This window comes from Heloderma suspectum, chromosome 13 (genome assembly GCF_057233095.1).
Source record: "Heloderma suspectum isolate Gila_16-S chromosome 13, 16-S_ref, whole genome shotgun sequence".
Taxonomy (NCBI): domain Eukaryota; kingdom Metazoa; phylum Chordata; class Lepidosauria; order Squamata; family Helodermatidae; genus Heloderma; species Heloderma suspectum.
In genome coordinates, this window is record NC_139470.1 from 20,873,113 (window position 1) to 20,889,164 (window position 16,052).

The window sequence follows — 16,052 nt, forward strand, 5'->3', positions numbered from 1 at the left end:
TCAACTTATTCCTCCCCATCCAGCCACTCACCGTCTCCAGACATTTGGACAGGGATTCTACGGCCAACCTTGGTGAAGATTTGAATGAGAGGTAGAGCTGCGTGTCATCCGCATATTGATGACACTGCACCCCAAACCTCCTGATGATAGCCCCCAGCGGCTTCACATAGATGTTAAATAGCATCGGGGAGAGGATGGAACCCTGTGGCACCCCACAAGTAAGTGGCCACAGGTCCGAAACCTCCTCTCCCAGTGCTACCCTCTGGTACTTGCCAGAGAGGAAGGACCGGAACCACCGCAATACAGTGTCTCCAATGCCCAACCCCTCCAGGCGGTCCAGGAGGATACCGTGGTCAACGGTATCAAAAGCCGCTGAGAGGTCGAGGAGAACAAGAAAGGAGCATTCACCCCTATCCAGAGCCCTCCTCATATCATCCACCAAGGCGACCAAGGCCGTTTCTGTCCCATGCCCAGGCCTGAAGCCCGACTGAAATGGGTCTAGATAATCAGTTTCTTCCAAGTGTGCCTTCAACTGCACCGCCACCACCCGCTCAATCACCTTGCCCAAAAATGGCAGATTTGAGACTGGGCGAAAGTTGTTCAGAACTTGGGGATCCAAGGAGGGCTTCTTTAAGAGCGGTCTTATCACTGCCTCCTTGAGGGCTGATGGCATCACTCCCTCCTCAAGGGAGGCGTTCACCACCGCCTTGATCCCCTCACCCAGTCTCTCTCTGCAGCTCATAATGAGCCAAGATGGGCAAGGATCAAGTAAGCAGGTGGTCGGCCTTACAGATGAAAGCACCTTGTCCACTTCATCAGGAGGAAGAAGCTGGAACCGATCCCACAAAACCGGTTTGCCACAGGCCGCCTCTTGCTCACTAACTGTATCCACAGCGTGCAGAGTAACACACCTAATCTGATCAATTTTATCTGCAAAGTTAAATTAGCGCTAATGTGAATTAGTACAAATCCCCCCCACCCCAAAAAAGTGGAAAAACCAGTCCACAGAATGCGCATGACTTGGGAAAACCCAGTCCACTGTGGAATCCTCAGGTTGGATTCATGGAAATCCGAACTCATTTGAATCCGTTGAAGATTTCTCTGACGTCCCTGGAGATGGGTGAGCAAACAGGCAGTAACAGTGAAAGAGCACAGTGAGTTCTCATCATTGGGTCCCTTTCTCTGCGGTCCCCAGAGAGCTTCAGCTATTGGGCAGTTGGAAATGTAATTAATAAATAAATAAATAAATAAATAAATAAATAAATAAATGGGCATTAACAGGTACCTGATCATGCCAGTCCTGTGGGCTCCCTGACTTGTGCCTGTTGGCTGCTAAGAAGAAGCAAGATCAAAGACAGCCCCAGGTTTGAAGGGTGCTCTCGGCAAAGCTCCCTCTGGCTGCAGACTTACTCAGTGAGGATGATGGGAGTTGTAGTCCACCTGGAGGACACCAAGTTGGGGAAGGCTGATAGCCGAAACTGCAGTGCATGGATGCTCATTCAGTCATTTCAGAGGGACCACAGGCCCCTTTGAACTGCACAGTAAAACAGCGTTGTTTCTCTCCAGTCTGAATGCGCCACAAACCACTTCTTTCAGGATAGTCCTGACCTAAACTGTACTGATGACATTAAAGAGGAGACTCATTCAAATTCATATGGGAAGTGCCTCCACCCCACTCCTTGGTTCAAATGTTATAATGAAGGAACAAACACGCTGTCCGCCATTTATTTATTTAAATTTTGAACCCTAGGCCAAGATTTAAGCATGTCAGGTTGAAGTAACAGCCAGCCAGGCTCTCTGGGAGATGCTAGGATTTATAGTCCAAAGCCTGAGAGAGAGAGAGAAATACACACACACACATTTGTATTTTAAGTGGCTAGCCACCCTGAGAGTTTTTTTGTGATAAGGCAAGTATATAAAGTTTGTAAATAAATACATATTTAAGAATATAAGAAGAGCCATGCTAGATCAGACCAAGGGTCCATCTAGTCCAGCATTCTGTTCACATAGTGGCCATCCCGCTGCCCCAATGGGAAACTCACAAGAAGGACATGTTCATAAATGCACCTTCCTGGTCATGTTCCCCAGCAACTCGTGTGCACAGGTATACTGCTTCTGATGCTGAAGGTAGCATGTAACCATCAGGAATGGTAGCCATTGATAACCTTGTCCTCCATTAATTTGTGGGTTAGGGGTCCTGCATCACGAGGGACTCATCCCTGATTGGTTTCTTCTCCCTACCCACCACAGTGTGACTATCTGACCTCTTTTAAAGAGAACCGCCCTCTATTTGAAGGGCTGTACTATGTGATCCCTGTTTAAGAACCGTAAGAATTGTTGTCCTTCCACCGTTAGAACCTGAACAGCAGACTGAAAAGGTAGGCACAGAGGTCACCTGATCAAAGTTTACCACACTATGGTGATAGGTCCTGCATTTCTATTTAAATGATAGGAATCATTTCTAAATATGCATCTATCCACATAAATTAGCATGTGCACATTTTATGGAAATCGCTGCCCTTTTTGGTCCTCTCTTTTTGGGGGTAATATATTTCCTTTGGGGTTGGCAATTCATAAGCAGCCACCCTAGGGGGAGAGGCCACTAATGAAAAGCCAAGTGGTCAGTGGCACAGCTAGGTCATTTTAGACCCTGGACATTAAGGATGCAATCCTATGCAGGTTTAGACAGAAAAAAGTCCTACAACTCCCAGCATTCCCCAGCCAGCATGGAGACCTCCATTAGATGGCCGCATGTTGTACTCCACTTGTAAAGCGCACCACTAACATTTTCCCCCTCCAACCACCATTCCATGCTTTACAACTGCTTCTACATCGCTAATATATTACAACAAAACTGTTTGCCAACCCAGATGTACAGCTGCAGATATATTTATTTATTTATTTATTTCTATACCGCCCAATAGCCGAAGCTCTCTGATAGATAGATCGATCGATCGATCGATCGATGGATAGATAACTCTGAACATGCGCAGTTTCACATTCTAAACTCATTTAAACTCCCACCGTCATGACTACAGGAATAAAAATGCAGTTTGCTTCTGATGCCCTCATCACCTGCCACTCTCTGGGTGTCCTTTGCTCCCCAGCTGTGCAGCCCTGGATTTGGCCTCAAGGTCCAGCCCTAACAGCACCATCCCAAGACCAGTGTGGGGTAGTGGTTAGAGTGTTGTACGGGGACTCGGGAAATCCGGGTTCTGCTCCCCACTCTGTGGGTGACTTTGGGCCAGTCGCTGTGGCACACATGCCCTGCTTGTGGGTTCCTGGTTGACAGCTGGTCGGCCACAGCGTGAATAGAACTCTGGACTGGATGGGCCCTCGGTCTGATCCAGCAGGGCTCTTCTGATGTTCACCTGTGGGCTGCTTGTCCTCAAGGACCCGTCACTAAAGGCACAAGCGCTGGCCAGGCTGGGACCTGGAGGAGAAGGCCATCAATGGCTACTAGTCCTGATGGCTATTTGCTCCCTCCAGTACCAGAGGCGGCGAGCCTGTGCACACCAGTCGCCGGGGAAGATGGGCGGGGGGGTGCCGTTGCGCTCATGCCCTGCTTGTGGGCTCCCGGTCGACAGCTGGTCGGCCACAGTGCGAACAGAACTCCGGACTGGGCGGACCCCCGGTCTGATCCAGCAGGGCTCTTCTGATGTCCCTTCCCACTCTCGGCCGAACCTACCTCACAGGGTTGTTGTGAGGATGAAACGGGGAGGAGGAGGGCTCTGTAAGCCGCCGTGGCCTCCGCGCAAGAGGAAAACAAGCCGGGCGGTGGCAACAGCCAAAGCCAGGGCGCGGCGCCTCTGGGCGAGGCAGGCCTGCGGCGGAGGCTCCCCGCCGGCGTCGCCTTTCCCTCCGCCTCCGCCTGACGCGCGGGGCCGCCGCTTCCCCGGAGGTCGCTCGGCTGAGCGGGCAAGATGGCGGCGCCGGAGAAGGGCGAGCGGGAGTCGCCGCCGCCGGAGCCCGAGGCCGGCCGGGGCGCCGAGCGGGCGGCCCCGGCCCCGGCCCCTCTCGGCCTGACGGAGCTGCCCGGCGAGCTGCTGGAGCTCATCCTGTGCTGCGGCTCGCTGAGCGCCGCCGACGTGGGCCGCCTCGCCCGCACCTGCCGCCGCCTGAGGGAGGCCTGTCAGCCCCGCGGGACGGTCTGGCGGGAGCAGCTCCGACGCAGGTGGGCGCTCGGCGGGCCTGGCGGGGCCGGGGGGGAGCGGCGTGCTGTGCGGGGAGGCGGTGCCCCTGAGCATGGGCGGAGTGTGCGCGAGGGGAGAGGAGGACGGGGTTGGATCGGTGGTCTCACAGGCCCCCTCCAAGCCGGCTGTTCTGCGACCAGAGGCGGCCTTCGTGGCCATGGTTAAGGTTTTCAGGGCCCGGAGAGCAGGCGCAGTGGTGAGGACAGGGAGATAGTGCCTCTGAGCATGGGCGGAGTGTGCCCAAGGGGGAGAGGAGGAAGGGGTTGGACTCGATGGTCTCACAGGCCCCCTCCAACCCGGCTGTTCTACGATCGGAGGCGGCCTTCGTGGCCATGGTTAAGGTTTTCAGGGCCTGGAGCGCAGCAGCAGTGGTGAGGACAGGGCACTGTCAGTGGTGATGAGAGTGCTTCTGAGCATGAGCAGAGTGTGCGCGAGGGGGAGAGGAGGAAGGAACGGCGTTCATGGTTAAGGTTTTCAGGGCCCGGAGAGCAGGCGCAGTGGTGAGGACAGGGAGATAGTGCCTCTGAGCATGGGCGGAGTGTGTGCGAGGGGGAGAGGAGGAAGGGGTTGGACTCGATGGTCTCACAGGCCCCCTCCAACCCGGCTGTTCTACGATAAGAGGCGGCCTTTGTGGCCATGGTTAAGGTTTTCAGGGCCTGGAGCGCAGCAGCAGTGGTGATGATAGTGCTTCTGAGCATGGGCAGAGTGTGCGCGAGGGGGAGAGGAGGAAGGAACGGCGTTCATGGTTAAGGTTTTCAGGTCCCGGAGAGCAGCCGCAGTGGTGAGGACAGGGAGATAGTGCCTCTGAGCATGGGCGGAGTGTGTGCGAGGGGGAGAGGAGGAAGGGGTTGGACTCGATGGTCTCACAGGCCCCCTCCAACCCGGCTGTTCTACGATAAGAGGCGGCCTTCGTGGCCATGGTTAAGGTTTTCGGGGCCCTGAGAGCAGCCGCAGTGGTGTGGACAGGGAGATAGTGCCTCTGAGCATAGGCGGAGTGTGCCCAAGGGGGAGAGGAGGAAGGGGTTGGACTCGATGGTCTTACAGGCCCCTTCCAACCCTACTGTTCTATCTTAAGAGGCGGCCTTCGTGGCCATGGTTAAGGTTTTCAGGGCCCGGAGAGCAGGCGCAGTGGTGAGGACAGGGAGATAGTGCCTCTGAGCATGGGCGGAGTGTGAGCGAGGGGGAGGGGAGGAAGGGGTTGGACTCGGTGGTCTCAGAGGCCCCCTCCAATCCGGCTGTTCTACGATAAGAGGCGGCCTTCGTGGCTATGGTTAAGGTTTTCAGGGCCTGGAGAGCAGCCGCGGTGGTGATGACGGGGAGATAGTGCCTCTGAGCATGGGCGGAGTATGTGCAAGGGGGAGAGGAGGAAGGGGTTGGACTCGATGGTCTCACAGGCCCCCTCCAACCCGGCTGTTCTACGATAAGAGGCTGCCTTCGTGGCCATGGTTAAGGTTTTCAGGGCCTGGAGCGCAGCAGCAGTGATGAGGACAGGGCACTGTCAGTGGTGAGGACAGTGCTTCTGAGCATGGGCAGAGTGTGCGCGAGGGGGAGAGGAGGAAGGAACGGCGTTCATGGTTAAGGTTTTCAGGTCCCGGAGAGCAGCTGCAGTGGTGAGGACAGGGAGATGGTGCCTCTGAGCATGGGCGGAGTGTGTGCGAGGGGGAGAGGAGGAAGGGGTTGGACTCGATGGTCTCACAGGCCCCCTCCAACCCGGCTGTTCTACGATAAGAGGCGGCCTTCGTGGCCATGGTTAAGGTTTTCAGGGCCTGGGGCGCAGCAGCAGTGGTGATGACAGGGCACTGTCAGTGGTGATGACAGTGCTTCTGAGCATGGGCAGAGTGTGCGCGAGGGGGAGAGGAGGAAGGAACGGCGTTCATGGTTAAGGTTTTCAGGGCCCGGAGAGCAGCCGTGGTGGTGATGACGGGGAGATAGTGCCTCTGAGCATGGGCGGAGTATGTGCGAGGGGGAGAGGAGGAAGGGGTTGGACTCGGTGGTATCAGAGGCCCCCTCCAATCCGGCTGTTCTACGATAAGAGGTGGGCTTCGTGGCCATGGTTAAGGTTTTCAGGGCCCGGAGAGCAGCGGCGGTGGTGATGACGGGGAGATAGTGCCTCTGAGCATGGGCGGAGTATGTGCAAGGGGGAGAGGAGGAAGGGGTTTGACTCGATGGTCTTACAGGCCCCTTCCAACCCTACTGTTCTATGATAAGTGGCGGCCTTCGTGGCCATGGTTAAGGTTTTCAGGGCCTGGAGAGCAGCCGCAGTGATGAGGACAGGGAGATAGTGCCTCTGAGTATGGGCGGAGAATGTGCGAGGGGGAGAGGAGGAAGGGGTTGGACTCGATGGTCTCACAGGCCCCCTCCAACCCAGCTGTTCTACGATCGGAGGCGGCCTTCGTGGCCATGGTTAAGGTTTTCAGGGCCTGGAGAGCAGCCGCAGTGATGAGGACAGGGAGATAGTGCCTCTGAGTATGGGCGGAGAATGTGCGAGGGGGAGAGGAGGAAGGGGTTGGACTCGATGGTCTCACAGGCCCCCTCCAACCCAGCTGTTCTACGATCGGAGGCGGCCTTCGTGGCCATGGTTAAGGTTTTCTGGGCCTGGAGCGCAGCAGCAGTGGTGATGACAGGGCACTGTCAGTGGTGATGACAGTGCTTCTGAGCATGGGCAGAGTGTGCGCGAGGAGGAGAGGAGGAAGGAACGGCGTTCATGGTTAAGGTTTTCAGGTCCCGGAGAGCAGCTGCAGTGGTGAGGACAGGGAGATAGTGGCTCTGAGCATGGACGGAGTGTGTGCGAGGGGGAGAGGAGGAAGGGGTTGGACTCGATGGTCTCACAGGCCCCCTCCAACCCAGCTGTTCTACGATCGGAGGCGGCCTTCGTGGCCATGGTTAAGGTTTTCAGGGCCTGGAGCGCAGCAGCAGTGGTGATGACAGGGCACTGTCAGTGGTGATGACAGTGCTTCTCAGCATAGGCAGATTGTGCGCAAGGGCGAGAGGAGGAAGGAACGTCATTCATGGTTAAGGTTTTCAGGGCCCAGAGAGCAGCCGTGGTGGTGATGACGGGGAGACAGTGCCTCTGAGCATGGGCGGAGTGTGTGCGAGGGGGAGAGGAGGAAGGGGTTGGACTCGATGGTCTTACAGGCCCCTTCTAACCCTACTGTTCTATGTTAAGAGGCGGGCTTCGTGGCCATGGTTAAGGTTTTCAGGGCCTGGAGAGCAGGCGCAGTGGTGAGGACAGGGAGATAGTGCCTCTGAGCATGGGCGGAGTGTGTGCGAGGGGGAGAGGAGGAAGGGGTTGGACTCCATGGTCTCACAGGCCCCTTCCAACCCTACTGTTCTATGATAAGAGGCAGCCTTCATGGTCATGGTTAAGGTTTTCAGGGCCTGGAGTGCAGAAGCCATCGTGATGATAGGGAGATAGTGCCTCTGAGCATGGGCAGAGTATGCGCAGGGGGGAGAGGAGGAAGAAGCAGCAATCGTGGTCATGGTTAAGGTTTTCAGGGCCTGGAGCGCAGCAGCCATCGTGATGATAGGGAGATAGTGCCTCTGAGCATGGGCAGAGTTGTGCAAGGGAGAGAGGAGGAAGAAGCGGTGGTCATAGTTAAGATTTTCAGGGCCTGGAGCACAGCAGCAGTGGTGAGGATAGGGAGATATGCCTCTGAGAATGGGCCAAGTGCAGGGCAGGCATAAGAGGAAGAGATGGCACTTTAAAGTCCTGGAGCGCATGCAGCAGTGGTGATGTTATAGAGGTAGTGCCTCTGAGCTCAGGCTGAGTGCCGGGGAGGAAAAGAAAGAGTGTTTAGTCATTACTGTGGTTTCCAGGTCATGCAGCAGTTGTGATGTTTGGAAGCTAGTGCCTCTGAGCATGGGTAGAATGCAGGAAGGAACAGGAAGGAAGAAGAGGCAGCATTTTTGGTAACTGCTGAGGTTTTCAGGCCCTGGAGTATATGCAGCAGGAGTGATGTTGCAGAAATAATACCTCTGAGCATGGGTGGAGTGGAGAGGGTGAAATAAGAGGAAGAAACAATGTTTTCAGTCATTGCTAAGGTTTTCAGACCTTGGAGCACATGCAGCAGGAGCAGTGATGTTAGGGAGAGAGTGCTTCTGAGCATGCAGAGTGTGGGAGGTAGAGGAGAAGTGTGTGGAGTCTTGGACCCAGAAGGAGTCTTCACTGCTAAGGTTTTCAGGTCCTAAAGCACATGAAGCAGCAGTAAGCAGTGCCAGGAAAGTAGTGCCTCTGTGCATGGGTGAGGTGCAAGGAGAAGAGGGGGAGGAGCTGGAATCGGGGGCCCAGAGGGAATTTTCAGTCAGCGCTCAGGTTTTCATGTCCTAGAGCACATGATGGAACGGCAGTAGCAATGCTGGGAAGGTCAGAGTGCAGGGGGAGAGGAGGAGGGCACAAACTATAGCAGTAAAGGCTCTTTCCAGGCCCAAGACTCTAGGCCATAAAAGGAGTCTTCACCGCTAAGATTTTCAGGCCCTGTAACATATGAAGCAGCAGCAGTTGTAATGTCAGGAAGATAGTGCCTCTGAGCATGACAAGAGTCATGCTCAGTCATGGAGGGGCTGCAGTCTCAGGCTCAGAACAGCTGAAGTAGCAACAGCGATATGCAGTGGGGCGGGGGAGCAGCCTCAGGCCTCTATCTCCCAAACTTTTCAGGTCCAAGAGCGCGTGCAGCACTAATAGTAGCAATATCTGGAAGTGAGGCTAGGCTGGTTCCCTCTTGCTTTTACACCAGAAGGTAAAGATGTTCCTATTCAGGCAGGGCATTTAAACTGGGTTGCTGTTGAAGGGGTTCTAATCCGGTTGGCTGCTGTTGTTTTTTATTGTTGTGTTGTAATTGTGCTGCTAATTGTTTTTATGTTTCTCTTTTTATTAGAACATGACTATTGTTAATCCGTCTTGAGTGTCATTTCTGGCAGGTGATAAATAAATAACGGAAAAACCCCACATGCTTTTCCACTCTGTGGAACTCCCTCCCTGGGGACCTCCACCATGCCCCCTCTTTAATGAGCTTCCACCGCGCATTAAAAACATGGTTGTTCAGGCAGGCATTTGGGGTGGGTTAGGGTATTTTTTATAATGTTTTTAATGTAGAATTTTATTGTTTTAACTGTTTTGTTGTTGTACATCGCGCAGAGTGGCTGGGTGACCAGCCAGGTGGGCGATTAATAAATTTAATTAATAAATAAACATGCTTTAGGCTTTCCTCTTCGTTGGTTGCCCCTTTCCAGCTCTACACCATCCTTGTAGAGATTGGATTACCAGAACTTCCCATGGTATTCTAAATACAGCTGTGCCCACCATAGCTATATGAAGGCATTACGATACCGGCTGTCTTATTTTCAATCCTTTTTCTAATTAGCCCTTATTTATTTATTCATTCAAATTTGTAGACTGCTTTCCACACAGGTATCAAAGCAGTGAACATATAATGATACAATGGCATAAAAACAACAATAAATATAACAATGGGAACAACACAATAGAAATTCATCAGCAATAAAACTGCACACTCGGCTGTGCGCTACGGACCATAGCTGGCTGGGTCAGACTTGGGGGAAAGCCTGCGTGAAAGAGATGAGTTTTAAGAAGACCTGGGGCAGGCTGTCTAAGGTCAGTTGCTAACGTGTTCCAGCGGGTGGGTGCTGCGATACTAAATGCTCTATCTACTGCAGGTGCTCTTGAAGTGAACCTCCTGAATGCCTTGTACGGCATTCTCCCTTCTCCTACTTTCTGCACGCTGGGTTGACACTTTAAGGGTGCAATCCTATTGACTACACCCTCACTGTTGCCAAATTTGGAGGCTTCTGAGATTCCAATGCCCTGCAGGAGGACGGCAGAAGCTATTTTGGCCTCCCCGCCCTCCATTGTTTGCCCTCCGTTCTTTGTTTTTCGCTAGATGGGCTTTTCAGCTTGTCTGGCGAAAGCGCTTCACAGGGAAAGGGAAGAAGGCTGGAGGAGGGTCAGGATTACGCATATCCCGGCCTCTGTGGTGCCTTCCCCTCCCTGTCCTCTGGAACGCCCCCTTTTCCCCCTCTCTGAGGTCGAGTCTCCAACTTCAGAGAGGCCAGCCGGCGTGGTTCTCTCCATGCTTGGGGGTGGGGGGGTCGGATCTCCAACTCCCCCTTCCGACATCAGAGTGCTGTCTTCGACCTCCGAGGGGGGAATCCAAACTGTCCTGAGATCCCTGGGACACTTTCCCAGGGACCATAGGATTGCTCTCTAATTGAGCTATCCGGGGTGATGTGGGTTTTCCAGAACATTTTCGAGTGCAAGTTAGGCTAATTTGCTTACAGTCATTTGCACTGGAAAATGTTCAGTTTGCATCAGTACATTTTCAATTTGCATCACATTTTCAGTTTTGTACTGGAAAACCACTGGAAAGTTATTTATTTTAGCATGTTTACTAAATACAAGTAAAATAAACAGCAACACTCAAAGAAGTACCCCATGTTAATTTTTTGTTCTAATACACCACAGATATTTGACCTGAAATGTTTGAGGAAAAAAATTAAGGCATGCTTAATGTGATTTAAATGTTAGGTTATGTAGACATTTTTATTGGAATAGTTGTAAACATTTAAAGATAATAGCATATGCTTCCCTCGCATTGTTGAACTGTAAGAAAGAAACAAAGGTACTGAAAAGTATCGAGGGACTAATTCAGCCTTCCCTGTGGCTGACTGAGAATGCTGGGAGTTCTAGTCCAGCACATCTGGAGGGCACCAGGTTGGGGAACGCCGCACTAATTAATTTAAGCAACCCAAAGAGCTGTGTGTGATATACTGACAATCACTCCTCTGTTTCAGGAGAGTTCAGCTCTTCTTCCACTGTGGTTGTTGAGGGACCTTCAGTTTTGCTGTTACTACTACTTATTAGTTCCATTTTGCACTGATACATATATGTATTTTATTGACATACATGTATTCTCTCACTTACATGCTAGGGATGATCTCCTGAAAAGCATTAATTGCAGCTTTGAAACGGCCAAGCTTGCCTAATATTATATTTGGCATCCATCTGTTGTTACTAATGAACTTATGAAACGGAAAATTATTCCTGGAAAAATAAAGCACTGGAAAAAAATCCATTTTGGAATATTTTCTGCCCACATCACTGACTATCCACTATGATCCCAAGATCTCTTTCCTTATTAGTGACCACCAGTTGAGACCCCACCAGTTTATTTGTAAAGTTATGTGTGTGTTGGGGGGGGGGGGGTCTGTTGCATCACTTTACGTTTACTTACATTGAACCTCATTTGCATTTTGCTGCCATTCACTCAATTGAAGATAACAAAGGCAGATTTTTTTAAAAAATGTTCATAGTAATACTTTGTGCTTTACTTAAACTTAATACTTTACTTAAACTGATGCTGGTATCCAGTACCTGCCTGCTTTCATAACTGCTTCATGCAGTTCCCTTACCGTGGTAGATGAATTTAGAAGGGCAAATACCAACCTGGCCAAAACGATCCTTCCATTGGAACGTGGCCGCACTGTGTTACATTATTACGGCAACTGTTTATTTTAGGGCAGTGAGTAAAGAATAACTCCTCCAACTGAAATTGCACTGGGGATTTTAAGGCACTCAGATGTAATTACTCAAGATGGAGTCTGGCCCAGAGTAACAGGGTCAATATCTCAACTTCTGCCAAAAAAGTCCGGTGATCAAAGAAATGGCTGCTTTTGGAACACAGGCCTCTATTATCACCAGCCTGCAGTGGCTCTCGCAGTTGGATCTGAATCTTTTAAAGATCCAACTTGGCTGCCAACACGCTAAAGCTGAACTCTGAATTGCAGACGCAGCCTGGAAAGCAACCCAGAGTTACAGCTTGCTGAAGTGGTGAACCGTCTATTGTACAGCAGCCTCTTTCGCAGGTGCAGAGAGAATATTCTCTTCCTTTGAACTGTTCAGTCTGAGTTTTACAGGCCAGCTGGCAGTTAGAAGGAGTGATAAAACTTGTCTTCTTTTGCCAAGACGTGGACCAAGCCAGGCTGCACATGAACTTCGCCTATTCTCAAAACCAGGCCAAGAACAGAAATTTACATATATCTGTCCAGTTCTCTTGTCTGCATGTGTCACTGCATGTGTGTTTGCATGTGTGTGAGTGAGAATGAATCTCTGCAAGTTCTGCTTTGCTCTCTGATAGTGACATATAGATTTGTCCAAGTTATGTTTACAAATGGGCACCCAGAACTCATGCCGTTGTGTTTGTTCACAACACTGTTGCATGGTGCCGTTGTGATTCACATTGATGTGAAGTTGTGTGTTGTGATGCACCTCATCTGTGGCACATCTTTCCTGGCACAGGGCCAAAGTAGATATGACATTATTTAAGTTTTTAGCCTGTGTGTGGCTGACCTTTTTTCATAAACAGCTGATACAGGGTGGCCTGAGCTAGATTTTGGTAGTGGTGTGAGGGCTTTACGCCTTTGCTCCTGCTATGATCCAAGCTCAACTCAGCCATACAACAGCACCCCCCAGCTTCATTCATTCATTTATTCATTCATTCATTCAAACTATTTATATACTATTTCACATCATAAGATCTCTAAGAGGTTTACATAAAAATGCAATGTAAAAAACAATGTAAAAACAATAAATACATTAAAACAGTTACAAAAACAGTAAAACAGAGCAGTGCGATTATAAATCAGAGAAAGCTTGAGTAAATGGGTGTCTTCAAGAGGCATCTAAAGTTTGTCACAGTTTCCACCTTGGACCACATGTGGGGGAGTGTTCCAGAGGGTGAGTGCTACTACCAAGAAGTCTTGCTTACGTGTTGTCACATGACAACACACCATCAGTCATCAGACAACCAATAAGGCCTCCTCGGAGGATCTCAAGGGTCAATTTGTTGTATATAGGGGAAGGCAGTCAGGTATACTGGTCCTGAGGGTTTTTTTTAAAGTGTCAGGCATGCATGGACTAAAGATGTGAATAACATCACATCTAGTTTAGCCTGCAGTTTATCTTAGCCCTGAGCTGCATTGTATCCACATGTCTGGAAGCTGTAGGCTTAAATTGCATCCGCATGATCCATAATTGTCAGGGGTCAATTTGAGACCACATCCAATTTTTGTGCGATTTACTGCTGATTCTTGCAAGCAGGACCCCAGTCTGCACTGTATCCCATGATAGGCCCTTCTCCATCTCCTCTGCTGCACCTCCTGGTTTTCTCACGCAAAATCTTGTTGGTATGGCTGTCATGTATAATTGATTTGTTATTTAAACAAACTTTGACAAAAAAGTGCCCCCTCTTCACTGGGCAGCAGATATTTTTAAATTGTTTATTATTTTTAGTGTAAGAACTTAAAAAACTGTGGTAGGCAGGCATCGTCCTGGGAGAACTTTCCCCCTTCTCTCTCTCTCTTTTTCTCTTTCACACACACAAACACACACAGTAGCTTCCTAAATTCAGGGGTGTTACTGAGTAATGTGTGAAATGCTTCATAAGTGACCCAGAAACCACAGCTGTTGTTTTCATTAATAGTCTCTGATCCTGTACTAACCCCTGCCTGGATTTTGCAACCTTCAAATCTCTCTTGACTCATCATTTCTACCCTAGCACCTGCTTTTTCTTCATGTTCTAAAAATACATTTAGTTGGTAGTTGTTTAAAAGCTGACAGTTGAGTACTAGGTCCATATCTTCCGGTGAATCCCGTTATTTACATTTTTTTGGTAAGGGAGGAAGAGTGTGCAGGTCGGCTAGAATGCCCTCCCATAGACTGCACATCTCACGGCCATATTATGCTGCTATTTATTTCCAGAAAACCTTCATTCATTTGAATAGATACAGGTGCACCTGTTAATCCACAGTATCACAAACGCTTCCAAGGCACCAGGGACACAGCAGGTAGCAGTCCAGAATTACAGGCCACTTTTGGATGATCTGGATTCCCTCCTCCCCTTCTCCCCCCAGAAATCAAACATAGGCTTGGGTTTGGTGCCACAGGGAGCAGCTGCTGGTGCATTTCTCCTGTGACCAATACACATGGGGAATTGAGAGCAAGTAGCAGACCCCTATATTTCCTGGCAAAAATGAATGCTAGATGCTCAGCTGTTCCTTTTCTCCTCCCCCGCAAGCTTGTAGCAGGAATAGGGGTGCCATGGGGCAGGCAGCCCCAGGGCATATGTCCTTCGAGGCCAATTCCCTCCATCCTCTCTTCCATCTTACCAACTCTCAGCACTAGCCAGATAAGGATATTATCTGGCAGCATAAGAACAGGGTGTATGCACTGCAACCACACACCCCTACCCTAGGTTTGGGGGAGAGGCAGATGTCTTTTTTGTATAATCTGCTTTCAAAGCACCGACTTCTCAAAGAAGAGAACAATATTAAAAACAAGATTCCTTCCCGTGATACTATTCTGCAAAGTAGAAAAGGGCGTCTATACCATATGCCACAAAGGCCTCAGGGCATCGAGTTCAGGCTGTGTGTGCAGAATGTCCCAGGTTCAGTCCCCAGCATCTCCAGATACAGCCGGGAAAAACCTCTGCCTGAAACCCTGGAGAGCTGCTGTCAATCGACATAGACCTGCCTTCTCCAACGCAGAACCCTTCAGATGTTTGGACTACAGTTCCCATCATCCCTGACCATGGGCCAGGTTGGCTAGGGCTGATGGGAGCTGTAGTCCATAAGATCTGGAGGGTGCCACATTGGGGGAAGGCTGGCATAGACAATACTGGACTAGAGGGACCAACGGATTTTACTCCATGTAAGGCAGCTGCCCATATAACCCTTTTGGGAGGTCTTCCCCAACCGGGTGCCCTCCAGATGTGTTTGCAACTCCCATCCATCCCAGACAGTACAGTCATGCTGGCTAGGAATTGTAGGAGTTGTAGTCCAACACATCTGGAGGGCACCCGGTTGGGCAAGGCTGCTTTAGGGGAGAGGCCATAACTCATGGATAGCGTCCATGTTTTTCATGTAGAACATCCCAGGTTCCATCTCCAGGTAGGCCTGAGTAAGACATTTGCCTGAAAACCTGGAGAGTCACTGCCAGTCAGTGTCTGGCAATACTGCGCTTGGTGTACTGGTGTTCTGACTAGGCGCAAGGCAGATTTCTATGTTCCAAGGGATATCTACATGCAGATATTCTACTCTGAAAATAAATGTAACAAGTTGTGATCCTGTGAGAAATCCTGAGTGGGGGGGAGAGTAAACAATTGGGAAATCCCCCCCCCCCCCCGCGCTCCCAGTAACTTCCTGGTCCTTGGACTGGGTTTTTGGACATTCACAAAAATTTGTCTGGGGCTGTTAACATTCATATGTGACTACCCAAGTGTTGGACGTTCCTTCTGATAGAAACGTGAACCATATTCATAAATACTAATTTTACGACAGGTAGCTTGTTTTTAAAGCCACATTGTACTGATAGGATAACTTTTGTATGAGGTCGTTAGGCTCATCCTAAAGAGGAGGGAGAGGCCATAGCTCGGTGGCAGAGCACCTCCTTTGCATGCAGAAGGTCATAAGAAGAGCCCTACTGGATTAGACCACGGGTCCATCTGTTCCAGCATTCTGTTCACACAGTGGCCAACCAGCTGTCAACCGGGAACCCACAAGCAGGACATGAGTGCAACAGCACTATCCATGTTCCCCAACAACTGTTGTACATAGGCATACTGCCTCTGATACTTGAGGTGGCACGTAGCCATCATGACTAGTAGCCATTGATAGACTTCTCCAGGAGAAAGTCCCAGGTTCAATTCCCAGCACCTCCAGGTAGGGCTGGAAAAATTCCTGCCGGAAACCCTGGAGAGCCACACCCAGTCAGTGTTGACAATACTGGGCTAGATGGCCCAATGGCCTTACTCTGTATAAGGCAGCTTCCTATGTTCCTATACTCACTTA

At 50.5% G+C, this 16,052-nt stretch overlaps 1 protein-coding gene across 2 annotated transcripts in view; it reads left to right on the top strand.

The window, feature by feature from the left end:
- The first annotated feature begins 3,602 nt into the window (after positions 1-3,602).
- Positions 3,603-16,052, top strand: part of FBXO21 (F-box protein 21) — a 44,158-nt gene continuing 31,708 nt past the window's right edge. The window contains exon 1 of one of the 2 annotated variants that reach the window (XM_084820388.1): positions 3,603-4,174. In XM_084820388.1, the coding sequence (XP_084676514.1) occupies positions 3,924-4,174 (251 nt within the window). In that variant the 5' untranslated portion in view covers positions 3,603-3,923. The remainder of the gene's footprint in view (positions 4,175-16,052) is intronic. The other variant, XM_084820389.1, reaches the window with a different exon arrangement.